At 36.8% G+C, this 15,768-nt stretch overlaps 3 protein-coding genes and 1 pseudogene across 7 annotated transcripts in view; 2 read left to right on the top strand and 2 right to left on the bottom strand.

Annotated features, from left to right (window-relative positions):
• The window catches only part of LOC107725032 (thymidine kinase 2, mitochondrial-like), an 8,059-nt gene extending 6,029 nt beyond the window's left edge, over positions 1–2,030 (bottom strand). The window contains exons 1-6 of one of the 3 annotated variants that reach the window (XM_016534164.1): positions 1,893–2,030; positions 1,787–1,859; positions 1,489–1,526; positions 1,263–1,337; positions 1,102–1,155; positions 898–987 (exon numbers count right to left, since the gene is read on the bottom strand). In XM_016534164.1, coding sequence (XP_016389650.1) covers positions 898–987; positions 1,102–1,155; positions 1,263–1,337; positions 1,489–1,526; positions 1,787–1,859; positions 1,893–1,937 — 375 coding nt within the window. In that variant the 5' untranslated portion in view covers positions 1,938–2,030. Of the gene's footprint in view, positions 1–897; positions 988–1,101; positions 1,156–1,262; positions 1,338–1,488; positions 1,576–1,786 lie in introns of all 3 variants that reach the window. The other 2 variants (XM_016534163.1, XM_016534165.1) reach the window with 2 other exon arrangements.
• A 1,114-nt stretch (positions 2,031–3,144) lies between these two features.
• LOC107725036 (chemokine-like factor) lies at positions 3,145–4,530 on the top strand (annotated as a pseudogene).
• A 356-nt stretch (positions 4,531–4,886) lies between these two features.
• On the top strand, positions 4,887–8,790 carry LOC107725035 (CKLF-like MARVEL transmembrane domain-containing protein 3). Its single transcript, XM_016534170.1, has 5 exons — positions 4,887–5,152; positions 6,216–6,371; positions 6,495–6,590; positions 6,745–6,859; positions 7,791–8,790. The coding sequence occupies exons 1-5, from the start codon at positions 5,036–5,038 to the stop codon at positions 7,817–7,819; spliced, it is 513 nt and encodes a 170-aa protein (XP_016389656.1). The 5' UTR covers positions 4,887–5,035; the 3' UTR covers positions 7,820–8,790.
• A 1,564-nt stretch (positions 8,791–10,354) lies between these two features.
• Positions 10,355–15,768, bottom strand: part of LOC107725034 (CKLF-like MARVEL transmembrane domain-containing protein 4) — a 21,336-nt gene continuing 15,922 nt past the window's right edge. For 2 of the 3 annotated variants that reach the window (XM_016534167.1, XM_016534166.1), the window contains exons 4-5: positions 14,300–14,398; positions 10,355–12,201 (exon numbers count right to left, since the gene is read on the bottom strand). In XM_016534167.1, coding sequence (XP_016389653.1) covers positions 12,037–12,201; positions 14,300–14,398 — 264 coding nt within the window. In that variant the 3' untranslated portion in view covers positions 10,355–12,036. Of the gene's footprint in view, positions 12,202–12,762; positions 12,984–14,299; positions 14,399–15,768 lie in introns of those variants that run through there. The other variant, XM_016534168.1, reaches the window with a different exon arrangement.

Here is a 15,768-nt window from a genome sequence, read left to right as displayed (position 1 = left end):
GGTCAGCATGTGCGCCGAAGGGGAAACAGGGGAACTGAATTCACCGGAACACTGGCATTGTAGGCTACTCTCCCAGGAAACAGTCCTCGTCCTCCATAAAATGCGTTGCACACATCTGAATATTTGGGTTGAACGGTTCTGGAACAGTGTTGTAAATACAACTTAACCACTGATTTCTAGTCGTGTCCTCTTTTGGAAGACCAAACAAAGTAGTTTCGCTTTCACAACGAAACACACTCCTCTATGCCCCACCTTTCTGAACATGGGGCATAGAGGAAATACGACATGGCAGCGGCGGCAGCAACAATACTACAGCGAGAATCAAAGTTACACCTTCTTTCTTTGCGTGAACATTTGGGTGGCGTTATGCAAATCTTCCCACACAGTGACGTAGACATGTGGGGGCGTGTTTAAACGAGGCGTTTTAGGAGGGCGTGGACAAGTCTTAACTTTTATAAAGAATATCTCTTTGGGTTTGAGACTTTAGTCTTTGCAACTTTAGGGATCTTTTCTATTCACGAACAGCTTGTAACACTCCAAAGAGAAAGGAAAACTTGAAATCGCATCATATGACCCCTTTAATGTCCCAAAACCGTGCCTTGATAAGCATGCACTGACTATTTCATCCAAGTTCAAAATAAAACTCTATGAACCGCTCCATTGTGAACATATGGAGCTGTATGAATCACTACAATCTGTAAAGTAAACAGGAAGTGTTTGTCAGAACTCAACTGGTTTTGCCAGAGAATGCAAAAGTTTTGTGAGGGAACGCAAAATTTTGCGAGTGAACACAAAAATCTGAAAAATATTTTTTCCTCCCACCCCACATTTTTTCACTCACTCTGATTTTTTTCCACCACCATGTCCCTTTAGGGGCTCCGTAGGACTTGTACATGCCATTGGTAAGACATGCCGATCCAGCATTGTCAGTTGGACATATGTCTGAAGAGTGAGTCCCCATCTAGATGGGTCCTGGTACATCAATCCCTGTGGCAGAATAAAATACATTTATATAATCAAATATGAAATAAAATGCACAACAAGATGGACCAGAAAGAAAAAGCTCATTATATCCATAATTATGTGCTACTTGGTCCCTACCAATGGATTGCATCCTTGTACATTTCTCCATTTAGACACAGGCTCTGTTAGCACCTACAACACAAGACAGTTGTCTATTAAATAAATGAATAAGAATTGTAGGAGTGAAATGTCAGGTACCGTGAGAAATATTATTCATTACACATTTACTGTATTACTACCTCAATGTCACTGGTTTTGCTGAAGTATTCCAGACATGTTGTCTTTCCACTTGCAATATTTCCCTCTATCCAGATCTGAACAAAAGTGGATGCAAATTTCAAAACAACAACAACCCATACACATATTTAAAAATATTATGTTCACTGTCTTCTCAGCCGTGTAATAGACTCTCTTTCAGATCAGAGGATCTATTCATCCAAAAACATGCTGCAATGTATAACTCACCACTGATTTCTTCTCCTCGCCGTTTCTAACCAGTTTCCCTTGAGAAGACAACATAATGAAACCTTTCTCAGATTCGGCAGCAGATCTCTATGGCAACAAAGCAGGGGATGTACAAGGCAACAAGCTTAAACCCATATCAGTACTGTTAATGTAAAGCGGATTGAGCATAACATAACTCGATTAGGGAAAAATTGAAGAAAATAGGAAATGAACGAGAAACATCGTAAATAAAATGAGTAAGAATGAGAGCTGTGGTCGCCGTTATATTGCGTAGAACGGAAGCTGGCGCATGACTTACTGTGATTCACGATTGTGCTGCTCCGCGAAAGTCCGATCAAATGCTTTCCCAGTGAAGGCGTTCGTCGGACAAGTACATTCGTTGACAAAGCTTTGCGTGAATACAGAGGTAAGACAACACGACAAAACTCTTTTAAGAAGTTAACAACCATCTCGCGTGTTTCATCGACATCTAGTAGCTACATATACAAATATACAAGTGATAAACTCATCATGCTGCGCAAACCTTGCAGTGTTACGTGCACACTAATGACCGACCAAAACATGTCAAAATAAAAGCCACAATTTTTAACTCGTCATTAAAATATTCGTAAGATGTACAATGATGTTATTATTTCCAAATAAGACTGCATTGTTATTATTATTACGCGGAAATGTATAGGGAAATATTATTATTAAATATTGCAGCTAAAAATTTATATCGTTTTTAAAGTAAATATTGCAACGACAAAGGGAGTCAAATTTATTTATTTTTTTACAAGGGAGTCACATGCCTACAACTATCTACAGGCAGTAATAGTTGACCTTTTCAGGAAACCTGTTTGTTGTTTGTATCTTGTTCCTCATCGAAACACGATGCTATCTCAGACCTCTAAATTACAAAACTAATTTGAAAGACCAAATTAATGAATGGCGCGATAAAACCAAGAAGTGCAGTTGCTTCTTATTGTTTGTTTGGCACAACAGAATAGATTACGTCATCTGTAAAATAATTTGTAATTAATGAAAGAGTTAAAGGGGTCATATGATGCGATTTCATTTTTTCCTTTCTTTCAAAAAGGCGGGGCATAGAGGAGAAACAATAATGTACAGTATGTGGAAAATAATGTGTTTTTTTAACTTTAAACCGCATAAGCACATTTCATTACACCAAATACACAAAATAATGTTCTTTTTAGCAGCATCATATGACCCCTTTAAACAATACAATGACTTTTATTTTGACATGACTTTTCACGAAGTATATAGATCTAATTGGCCATGACCAGTCAGAATCACAATGCTCTTCAGATACCAGCTACTTTAACATAGTTATGCTAAAGAGAATATTTTATTGTTCATCACTTTATAATTTGCAGTCACTTTACAAAATTATCAATGCAATGCAGAAATATTATCCTCAGATTTGAGTTCTGTATAGGCTTCCATGAACAGAGAATCAGATTGCACTCACTGCCTAAAACTGTTGAGTTCAACTGCCAACAAAAAAAGTGCATTTAGTCATTTCCTGAGACTAAAAGGAAACACTCACTCAGGAAGTAATGTGTCGAGATCCACAAGCTGTGTTATGAGAACAACTCATCAACATAAAACATCATATTGTATTTAATTTTATACAAAGATCATATTAATGCCACAATGGAAGTTGATCTGGCCTTGTTGAAGTCTTCAAAAGGCCTACTGAAAATATCAGAAATGGTGAGACTTTTATACAAATTAAACATGATAGTATTGTTATTTTTGATACTTTTTGGGAAGGAAAAAATGCTCAATCACTGGCAATCACTTATTTAAATAGTGCTGGCATGGGCTTGCTATTTGGATGGAATACAACATTGTTAAAAAGGGAAACAATGTAGGCCTGTTCACTAAAATCACATCACACATTTCAGTCAAGTAACATCTGGTCATCTTACAAAAAATCCTTCAAAAAAAGTTATTTATTTATTTTAATTTTTTTCAGGTGTGTGTTTTTGTGGCTTTTGTGTGTTATGCAGTGGCATCTAGGCCAGCCTATATTGCAGCAACTCTGCTCTACCTACTGAAACTCAACAAGATGTTAACTTTCTTCTTCTGGCCCCTTATTGTAAGACCATAAATCTAATGTGCTCGACTGAATTAATGCACTATTGCTCAGAGAACTTTGTATAACACCACCAATACCTGCAACTGCAGCTTTGCAAACACAACTGTTGGTAATGCCCTTTTGCTCTCACAGGATGTGTTCAACTCATTCTTTGCAGCTGCACTGATGTGTATTCAGTTTCCACATACACAGTGAAGGGCACACTGAGCGGAGGGGTGAGAATACATCCTCCATTCCTGGAACTCTGTCTCTCTTTATCTTTTTAAGCACTATGCAGGCCTTAAATCTTTCATACTTTTTTAAACCTATTCCATTCCTTGTGAATACTCATTGTGAATGACCCAAACATTATGACACAACGTTTCTCACTATGGAGTCTTTTGGTTGACAGATTGTGGGCTTTGTGGCTGCAGCCTTGTGGTCCTTGGATAGCTATATCCTTTTCAAAACATTCACATTCAACAAACCAAGAACCACCACAGAGGCCCAAACGGGGAAAACCTAAAGCTCTGCAGGACCAGATCTCTCATTTTGCAAATATTTTTTAATAACCAAAATGAGATTGTAAAATACTTATTATAATGTATTTGTTTTTTTAATGAAATGAGTTGCCACTCTGTCCTGTGAGAGATCACCCACATTCTCTGTTCAGTTATGCAGATTTCTCCAGATCTTTGGAAATGCAGATATGCTATTGCTCATTTGGATACATGTAAGTGTGCAAAAGGATGAAACCTATCCACAAATCATCACCACTCAAAATAAATTCCTTTATAAACTGAGGATCATTGTCTCAACATTGACTGATTTTGTTAAGTAAAATAGCACTTTGTCTGAAAGATTGTTGTTATCCAGAGTTATTATGCTAATTTTGGGTTGATTTGACCCCAGAATGAACAATTCAAACCATGTACAATAGGCTATATGATTAAAAAATATTCCCCCCAAAATTACATTGAGTACATACAAGTTATTGCATTCATGACTTATCCCTGACCTCAAATATTTTTTTTCATAGTAGAGTTTAAAAAACATTCTGAAAACTTTATTATCTGTTATTATGAACATCAAAGTTACTAAGTATCAAAAACCTTAATTCTGTGATTTTGAACGATAAAAGGGGCTTCAAAACAGAGCGGACTAAAATCTGTCGAGTCGTGCAGATGGAAGTTATGTGCAGTTGTTGCACGAATATATTTACAGCTGCCACTCTATCCTGTGAGAGATGTATCGCCCACATTCTCTGTCCACTTATTAACGGTCTCTAGATTTCGGGAATGCAGATGTTGCTCTTTTGTGTGCTTCGTTTCCGCACTATCATTATTTCCGTTTCCACTCCGTGGAAAGTTATGCCGATTTGCGAATAGTAGCTGTTTCACAGCGGAGAGTAGGAGCATCTCAGTGAACTTTATTCGGGAACAGAAGAGTTTCATCGGCGTGATCATGGGGGACATCGAGGCTCAGGAGAATACCCGATCACGACAGACCATATTCCATTCTCTTCTCCCGAGTAAAGAATTCATCACCTCCCGAAAAGGACTACTGCTGCTCGGTGAAGTGGTATGCTTTTCGACTTTTACCATGTTGAATCCATCCATAATAGTGTTTAAGTCATTGTTTTGAGTTATGTTATATCCGTTAAATGTTTTTTTTTTGGGGGGCATCTGGATGCAGCTACTTTATACAGAAATGCAACATAAATCATGGCATTCTTCTGATTTTAGTTTCTTATTCTTATCGATCTGTTTTTCACTGGTTATTCTTATATGACATTTTTGTTCTGAAAAGTTTCCGCTTCTTTGTTAAATAAATGGATAAATTAGCTGTTTTCTGCAGCTATATAGGTCAAACTTTCCTCATTCATCTGAAGGGGGAGTTTTTATCAAGGCTAGTAGTGGCCTCCTATATTTATGTTCAGTTCTTTCACTTTAATGGCATAGAAAATGACCTATATAGTGCCATTAAAGTAAAATTACTGAGCCTAAACATAGGAGCTTGATAAAAATGCTAAGTTTAGAATTAGGTCCCCACCGTGACACGAGTCCCCATGAGTCTGTGTGTATTCAGGTTTAAGTCCCCACCAGAATAGAAAAGCAGGTACACACACACACACACACACGGTTTTTATGGTTTAGGGACTCTCCATAGGTGTAATGGTTTTTATACTGAACAAACCGTATTTTCTATCGCTCTACACCAATCCTACACCTAAACCTACCCCTCACAGAAAACTTTGTGAATTTTTAGATTTAAAAAAAAAAAAGTCATTCTGTATGATTTATAAGTCTTTTGAATTACGGGGACACCGAAAGTGTCCTTATAAATCACCTTCATGTTGTAATGTTGTAATACCTATGTCATACCCATGTCATTATACAAATTTGTGTCCTCATGAACCTCATTATATAATTACAGTTTAGACAAATAAATGGCCAGTTGTTTCTTCTCTGTCAATGCAAGTTTCCAAAAAAGTCAAAGCATCAAACTTAAAGTTGGCATGAAATGCAAATATATCTTTAAAAGGTCTGGTGCACTCACCTTGTTACTAATTTTCAGCAATGAACAAAATAATGAAGAACAATAATTAACAAAAAATGTGTCCTTATGTATCCTGTCCCCTCAGGTGATGTCGTTCATCAGTTTTGTATGCTTTGCTGCTTCAACAGCAGCTGCCTTCGTCACAGCTCCCTTAATAGAGTTATTGGCTGCCCTCTTCTTGCTGTTTGCTTATTCTACAAAGTTCAATGAGAGATTTAAGGGCTTTCACTGGCCCCTCATGGTAAGTTTTCTGACCTACAAAATTACTGTGCTGGAACTTCATAGAACATCAGATAATAACATTTGTCCATGAATACCAGTTCTGTCCTTTTGTCCTAATCACCATGCCTGTTGTTTCATCAAGGACTTCCTGCGCTGTGTCAGCGCTTCCATCATCTTTTTCATCATCTCTATAATATCTGTGTCAAAATATGTGGATGGAGCCTCAAAGGCCGCTGGGGTAGGCTTACATCAGTTCAGTCAAATTCTCTTTTATTGGCACTATCATTGACAGCACTGTTTATTTTTTGATTTATAGTTATACAACATGTGACTTGTGTGATGTTTGTACTGGTTTCATGTGTCTCTGTTTTTCTTTCTCTTTCACTTCTTAGGTCTTTGGCTTCATTACCACAATATTCTTTGCCCTGGACTTTTATTTCATTTTTAATGAACTGGCCAACTTCCTCAAGGGAGGTGATTCCAGTGAAGAGCCACCAAACACACAAGGTATCAATACTGGGTTCTTATTTACACTACCATTCAAAAGTTTGAGGTCAGTTAGAATTAATTAATGTACTTTTTTTAAAAGAAATTAATACTTTTATTCAGCAAGTATGAATTCAATTGACAGTAAATGTGCGTAAAGACATTTATATTTTTACAAAAAGATTTCTATTTCAAATAAATGCTGTTCTTTTGAACTTTCTATTCATCGAAGAATCCTGAAAAAAAGTTATATTGCAGTTTCCACACAAATATTAAGCAACACATCTGTTTTCAACATAGGAAATAAAACAAAAAGCTTCTTCAGTGTCAAATCAGCATATTAGTGATGATTTCTGAAGGATCATGTGACACTTAAGACTGGAGGAATGACCAGTCTTTGCCATCACAGGAATACATATTTTAAAATATATAAAAATATAAAAGTTATTTTAAATTGTTATATTTTACAATTCCAAACTTCTGAACAGTAATGCAACTACTGAGATGTGAAAGTACTCTCTTTTTTTCTCTCTCTCTGCTGGAGTTTCATTCACAGGATACATGCATGAAGCTTTCCACATCAAACTAAAGCAGCAAAACTATTAGTGAGACTAGACACAGGAGGTGAAAGGTGACGTGGTTTTCAGGAAGTGTGGTTTCATAACTTCATAAATAGTTATCCACAGTGTAGCTTTTATTCTAGTTACTGTGAGTGACCAGGCAGAACTCCTGGAGTATCATCAAAGTCCATTTTATAGTCTTTGGTATCATTTAAATGTAGGAATTAACTCTCACTATAAGCAAACTGTTCTAGCAACTGTCATGCATAGTCACATGCATTAAACTTCCATGGCAGATTATTTTCACTGGGAATTCCCCATCTCATTCTTCTCTTTCCTGTCGTTATTCAGAGGCTCTTTCTTCCAGAATAACACATTCTTCTTCCGCACAGATGATGACTCAGACTCCGACTCTGACTAAAGCTGTGTCCAAAAACCTGGTGTGTGACCACTACAGTGCCTGACAACCAAAACAGACTTTGGTATAACCTTATATTGTTTGTTTGAAATTTTGGGTATGCTTTTTGTCAGTAGAATTAAACAGTCTATTTCAAATGTCACATCACAGAATAGAAGTTATAGAGTTTTCAGTAATCTTTGTATATACATGCGTCCATGCAATCTAAGCCTCTCTCATTTGATTTTCCCAAAGCTGTGAATTATTCCAGTAGCATAGCTTCACATCAGTCAAGCTTGATGACTGTTTTTGGAAGAAAGGGCAGTATTGTACCATTTATGATGTTTATGTACTGCCTCTTACAGCTTAGGTCTACTTCTAGTATGATTGTGTGTGTGGTCACTTTCAGTTCAGATTTTACAATATGTACGAGTGTTTTTTTAATGTGTCTATATTTGGGAGCTGTGTGTATATGTTTACTAATTAGAACTATTCTGAGAGAATATTTTCTCAAAATATGTTCACTTAAATTCTCTTTTAAAAAATGATGCATGATTTGGGGATGAAGCCCTGTATTGGGAATAATAATATGTTTTAATGTCTAATGCTTTGTAGCAATAAAATAAGTTTACATCATGTATGAAATTAGCAGGTGGTTGGCTGGCCACAGTCACCTGTCTTATTTCCACAGGTCTACACATTGGTGTTAGTCTTTTAATGCTGAAGTAAAACCAATGTCTTGCCAAAGTACTGCAAAAAAAAAGCAGGATTTGTCTTATCATGCTCACCTAGAGATGTACTATACTTACAGTGCCACTCTTCTGCTATTGAACCTGTAATATAAACGTGAGCTTCAGCAGTGCATACAGGAGCACCTCCTGGTTTACTATAGTATTCTCAGGCATGCTGCATGTAACCACATGTAAACCACCTTCTAGTGTTTCTATGAAGAGTGGATATGCTTTAAGGATTCTTGGAAACATGCACTGTCAGATCGCCACATCAATAAATAATTTTGGTGCAATTTTGTTAGTATTGTTTATTTTTAGCAAATAAAGAAAGCAATTTTGCCAGTAATTTGGAACGTTAGGAGCAAAATGTGATGGCGTTTGTAAGTGATATGTGGTGTATTTCCGTGAGTTTGAATTTACAGTGTTTTACCATTTCTCCACACTTCTTCAAGGTCACTTTTCAAAACTCGTCACAGTTCTCCTTGCCAACTTTCATCTTGACACAGCAGTTAATTTCACATCCAAAATGTGCTAAAATGAACAAAACACTACATAACATGTAGTACACTCATTCGAGTATCATTATAGGTTTTTCTTTTGTAACATTTCAGATCTCTACTGTTTAGAAGTCACTGCAATATATATTACACTGTCAAATTAGTTGCACCCATTTGTATAGATAAAATTGAAATTGAAAGACCTGTGTATGTATTCAGCTACAACTAATTGTGTTGACAGTGTGTTTTTTTTAGATTTGGAATATATTTCAATGTGGTATTACGGTATAAATGTAGAAAGCTTCTGTCTTATTCGGTAATTATGATTTTAAACTTAAAGGTAACACAAAAGAGAGCTGTAAACATGCAAATGGGCCTGTAGGTACATAGATATATTGGTGGCTGTTGTTTCTGAGTGAGAGAGGAATTCATGTAAATGGAAATATGTAGTCATTGAATGTATTTTGAGCCAAAGCACTGGAAAATGATCCACAGTTTAGCCCACATACTGTAGACTTCTGTTGTGTTCACTGCATGAAGAGTTTTGAAAAAGTGACAAGTATTGAGAAATAGGTCTTAGCGATTGTAAATGCAGTGGATTCCTGTACCACAGTAAGGCTTTTCCTCATTTACAGATCAAGTCCATCCAAATCCATTTATTTGAGGAAAAGATTGCAATCACAACTATTTTTAAACAATTAGCATTTTGTAAGTCTATGCACAACTCTATAAATACAAAAATACAAATTTATAGCACTGTTACATGGAATAAAACATTGCTTTCTTGAATACGGGAAATGTCAAATCATTTGACTCCCTCAAAATGTCAACTTTTAGTTTATTTTGAAACACTTCAATGATTTGTGAGTTGAAAACAGTTCAAACCTTAAAGCTGCAGACCGTAACTTTTGGCGCTCTAGCGGTTAATAAACAGAACTGCGTGCGTCTTGCGGAAGAACATTGTTGCCGGAGCTACTTCTCTCTGTTTATGTCTATGGCGAATCACGCAGGTACTGGGCTACTCCGCAGCGGTACCTACCCGAACCAGTCTAAATAGTCCGAATATAAACACTTATTATAGGTGTACCGTAGTGATTCAGGAAAAGCCAAAAACACGGTTTGGAAAATGGATTCATGGTGTATTCGCTTATTATATAATTTTTTAAATTTTGAACACAAAAAAGTTACGGACTGCAGGTCAAAATCAGGAATTATTTTGATGCTAAAATCTTCCAATAAGAAGTTTAGCACAAAGTCAAAGCACAGTGAAAGCTCTTACACATTATTAAAGCATAAGCAACACAGTATTGCTTTCAAAACAGGACAAATACTCAGTGACTTCAGCACTTTAATGCAGAGTCCTTCATTAAGACACAAATCATTCTTGTGATTGTCTTTTAACATTTTCAAGCCCACACAGTGTTGATCAATGTCTATAATGTGAGACATTATACTCAAAATGACTTCATTTCAACATTGGTCTTATTCCAAAACATAAAAGTGACTTCATTTAAGAACTTAAAATAAGACATAAGTATGAATATATAAACGAATATTGCAAATGAGCATTTTCTAGTGAAAAAAAAAATCATGAACAATTGCACTATGCCTTAAAATCTGTGTTAAAAGATGCATTTAATTTCCCCCCCTATGTCATTCTATGATACTCTTTTCAAAAAGACCCATTAGAAGGTCAACAAAGCTTCACTTCAGAAAACAGATGATTTTACCACTTTCATCAGAGAGTGCAAATAAAATGTCTGAATTTCACACCCGATGAAGCAGTTATTCTGCTAATGTTGTCGTAACATTAGTGTCCAAGGGTTTCGACTAATAAAGCCTCTATGATTAAAGCACACAGAAAAAAGATACACAGTTTAGCTAATGCATTCATATGTACTGCAGTACACTTGTTCCTTCAAATACAGTCTATTAGTGTCAGAATTCATACAAATAGGAAACCTTCAGAAATGTAAAATGTCACACACAGATACGTAATATATACACCTTCTTCAAAAACTCTACCCTTGCTTAAATCGACATATACAGATAACTTGGAGTACACAGTGGAGTAGAGAAAATATTACAAACAACAAAAATGACCAACAGACTATGCACACACGATTTAGTAACTAAACATTTGTATCATCTAAAGATTAGACTAAAAAGTTTCATAAACTCACACCTCCCTTCACCCACACAGACAATCTGAAAGCTGTAACTGTCTGTTGCAATGCAGGGACACATTCACGAGGTGAAATTCTACATTTGATACAATGTAGCTACCAAAGCTGTGGTATTACAAAAAAATAATTAACATTAAAATAAATACTGGTGCTCCTATCATCTAGTCACTTCATATCTACAGAAAAACAGCCCAATGCAACGGCAGTTTACTAGATGTGTTTGATACAGGAACACAATGGCAGAGAAAAAAAAATAAAACATTTTTTAAATTTGTTTTGCTCATAAACATTCCTACAAATTCCCATTACATTTCAGTCAGAAAGATCACTTATATCAGTCTATTTAGCAACCATTCATTTCCATTATTCCATTCTGTATAGTTATTTTTAATCCTTGATAAGACATTTAAGGCATAGTTGCATTCTAAATAGAATGCAGAGCTAAATAGAAGCGGGTTTCAAACGGTGACTGACAGGTTTTGTCCATTTTATTGCAGGCATTATTAAAACCTTTCCCCCGCTGGGAGTTTAGGAGCACAGTGGAGTGAGTTTCAGTCAATAATTATCCAGATCATTATAAGGTAAAGCCCTTAATTAACATAAATATACAGTATTTAAGTATAAAGTCAAAAGATGCTGGCCTGAGACTGATGAAGATGCCAGAGGTTTGTTCCATTTTAGACTGTTCACGCAATTGTTTGTTTGTAAGCGCTCTTCCTGACTGCCGCTCGTCAGGCTCCCATCACGAGGATATGAAAGAGCACACTGTGCCAGGAATGCAGACGGGGCTTTGCTTGTCTCAGTCTTCATTGGTCTGCCTGTGTGCTTTACTGTAGCTCAGGCCGTGACTCCACCTCTCCCCGTGAGGCTGTGCGGGCACGGATGTACTCGCTGGTCTGCAGGGGTCCATCTCGCGAGTCCCCGAGATGCCATCTCCGTACTGCCAAAAATGTGTTCAGACCGTACACACCCATCACCAGGAACCCGAAAATCTGGATGTAAACACACACAAAACAACTATTTATACTCAAGAAAACTGAAGGGGAAAGTTTTCATCTTTGAACTATGAAGGTTTAAAGGGAAAATTCGCTCAAAATTTACTCACCCTCAGGCCATCCTAAATGTAGAAGAGTTTGTTTCTTCATCTGAACAGATTTGGTGAAACTGGACATCACTTGCTCACCAACGGATCGTCTGAAGTGAATGGGTGCCGTCAGAATGAGAGTCCTAACAGCTGATAAAAACATCACGATAATCCACAGGGCTCCAGTCCATCAAATAATGCCTTGTTAAGTGAAAAGCGGTTTGTAATAAATCCATCATTAACGTGTTTTTAACTGTTGCTTTTGGCTAAAATACGAATCCTCTACACATAATATTGCTTTCGTCAGTGAAAAAGTTGTCTCATCTGAAGTAAATATGCACAGATAAAGTCCAAAGCAGTTCTAAACCAACATGTCAGTAGATTTTGATGTGAGAGAACAACAGGGGATGGACTTTTTCACTGGAGGAAGCGTTATTATGGATAATGGACAGGTACTTTGGCCAGAAGCAACGGTTATAAGTTAAAAAGCCTTAATAATGGATTTGTTTCTTACAAACATGCAGCTTTACACTTTAGAAGACATTAACTGGAGTCGTATTGATTACTTGTGGATTATTTTGATGTTTTTATCAGCTGTTTGGATTCTCATTTTGACGGCACCCATTTACTACAGAGGATCCATTGATAAGCAAGTGATGAGCAAGTTTCTAATCTTCTAATCCGGATGACCTGAGGGTGAGTAATTTTTCAGCAAATTTTCATTTTTGGGTAAACTATTTATTTAAGTGACGTACATATAACATTACATCTACTATATGTCTAAATAATATAGATCTGTTTTCTAGTAAATTGCAATATGAGGCAGATATCAGCAAATACTCCATGTCTCTGGCAGGCTGTGAGGGCTGAAGGAATTTTGCAGTGCCCCGTGGTTCAGAAAAATCCCCGGGTGTTAAAGTGGTTTCCTGCTGAGAACATCTGTATCATAAAACTCTTAGCCCAAATCCCCAGCCTTTGACTTCCAAGGTGTTGGTGGATATTTTGCTGATGTCAGGTCATTCTTGAAGTGTCTACAATCATAAAGGTCAGGATCTCAGTAAGAGAACCTGATCCTGTATCAATATTGGGAATTACTTCTCTTCACTGAGCCATCTACAACAAACCTCTACACAGTCACAAGAGGTCAGCAGCCTCAACCAAAACAGACAAACTAACTAGAAAGGTATGTGCATAATATGAGATGTTTATAGTGGCTTCAGTTATAACACACCGTAATGAGCAATCCCAGATGGAGTCAATGGACGTTTTTGGCATTTTCTGCGTTGATTTTAGGGGAAAATCAGTGGAATTATGGAGTTTTATGAAAACCTGTTTCCGGTCTCAAAGTAAAAAAAAAAAAAAAAAAAATTAAAGATAACTGATTTAAAATCTCACAACTGCTACATTGTATCTGACATTTCTAATTTAAAAACTTTATCTCATGATTATTTATCTTTTATGATTTTAGGTGGAAAAGGGCTCCCAGTTATTCTGTGAAATATACTTAAACAGAGCTGAGTGTGTCTTATTGACAGCTATGACAAAACATAATCAAATAGGCTAAAATATTTTGTAAACACGAGGTTAATGTGTAACTAAATTCTGTGGGAATTTGTAATGAGTGATAGAGTAAAAACGTGACACACATTGGGAATTTTGGAATAGAAACACGAGGAAAAGAAAAACAAAACTGAGTGAAAAGAGAAGTGGGATGGAGAAAGAGGAAAAGAGGAAGCAGTGCGATTTTCAGTATTAAAAATCAAAGAACTAAAGAAAAACGTAAAACCTTTAGGTTGATGGTGACTATGACTGCTCAGAACTTCCCTTTGTCTTCCTGTCTCCAGGAATGACTATGTGCTTACTCTATTTCAGCCACTTGAGAGCAGCAGAGCCCCGGCAGACTAGGGCCCACTTCAAATACTTGAGAAATTACTAAACATTTGAATTCACCCACAATCACAGCGACAGAATTCATGAAATAAAGAGCTGAGTAAGGGGATAGATACCACAGCTGCGATCTCTGCTCCAGTTTGATGGTTAAGAGCTGCCAAAACCACTGAAGCCAGAAAGAAGAACAAGGTGCTGGTGGCAGTGTTGATCAGATCCTGCAAGAGAGAACAAGAGAATTAAAGTATACTGAAAAAAGTATGTTTTCCACAAAAATATTAAGCTGCATAACTCTTTTCAAGATTGATAAGTTCAAGTTTTTGAGCACCAAATCAGCACATTAGAATGATTTCTGAAGGATCATGTGACACTGAAGACTGGAGTAATGGCTGCTGAAAAAAAACTAACAAAAAAAACTTTTGCACAGTGTATACATTATGTTTTCAAAATGACCTCTGATCTGTTAAACATACAAGGCACATGGGTTTGTATACGCTACTAAGTTTTGGGATTTTTTGACAAGCACATTTAAATGTGGGACTGGTGTTGAAATTTGTAAATTACACATCTCTCCACACGCAATAACACACACAAGCAACGCATATACTTTCATTGCCATGTTTTGTTCCGGGAGAAGAGAGACGAATCTCCTTCAAATAACAAATTATGTCTACAAAGAGAGAAGGAGGGGCAACCATTATCTGTGTGTATGTGCTCATAGAGGTTAGCTCATTAAATAATAACATTTCCATAAGGGAAGTGATATCAACAGACACGTTTACACATTCACAAGTTAAAGAGTTGATCGAACTACAAGTAAAGCTGGCAGCAAGGTGTGGCTATGCTGACTGCAGTGATGCAGTTTGACAGGCAGGGGGCAGGCAAATGCACTATTTACTTACAACCCAGCAGGCGTACACCATCATAAGACGTTGATATTTCGTTAAATTTCGGTTGCGATGCCAGGTGACCAAAATTCAATGTCGATTCAATGTCTAATATCAATGTCCAATACCGACGTCAGCTTATGTTGATATTTGTTGTTTTTAGGTTGTGTAACCAAAATCCAATGCCAAGTCAATGTCAAATTGGCGTCAAATACTGACGTCAACACGATTTTCATTCTCAACCAAAATGCAACGTCTGTGTGACATCATGTCCAACGTCAACCTGACGTTACATCCTGTGTCTGCTGGGCAACATTCATGAAATCCTTCAGAAATCATTTTGATTTGTGCCTCAAGCAACATTTCTTATTACCACTGTTGAAAACAATTGTACCGCTTAATATTTTTGCGGAGACCATGATACTGTTTTTAGCATTATTTTATGAATGGAAAGTTCAAAAGAACGTCTCTTTCCTATTTTTGATTACTACTATCACAGTTTTCCCTCTATTAATACACCCAGCACTTTGTAACGGTAACGTCACAGTTTACAGTTTTAATACTGTAACAAATCAGAGTCCAAGCTCTCAGGAGAGAGTGAGGATGAGAAGAACCAGTTGGAGGTTTCTGAAATGAGGCCAAATCCTTCTCTGTTCACTCCTCCTGAGTCTGGAATGGACGTGGATTTTGTCTAAGCCATG

Source organism: Sinocyclocheilus rhinocerous, unplaced genomic scaffold, assembly GCF_001515625.1.
Source record: "Sinocyclocheilus rhinocerous isolate Xijiao unplaced genomic scaffold, SAMN03320098_v1.1 scaffold1266, whole genome shotgun sequence".
NCBI classification, from domain to species: domain Eukaryota; kingdom Metazoa; phylum Chordata; class Actinopteri; order Cypriniformes; family Cyprinidae; genus Sinocyclocheilus; species Sinocyclocheilus rhinocerous.
Note: the sequence above shows the minus strand (reverse complement) of the source record. Positions and strands in the feature narration are given on the sequence as shown.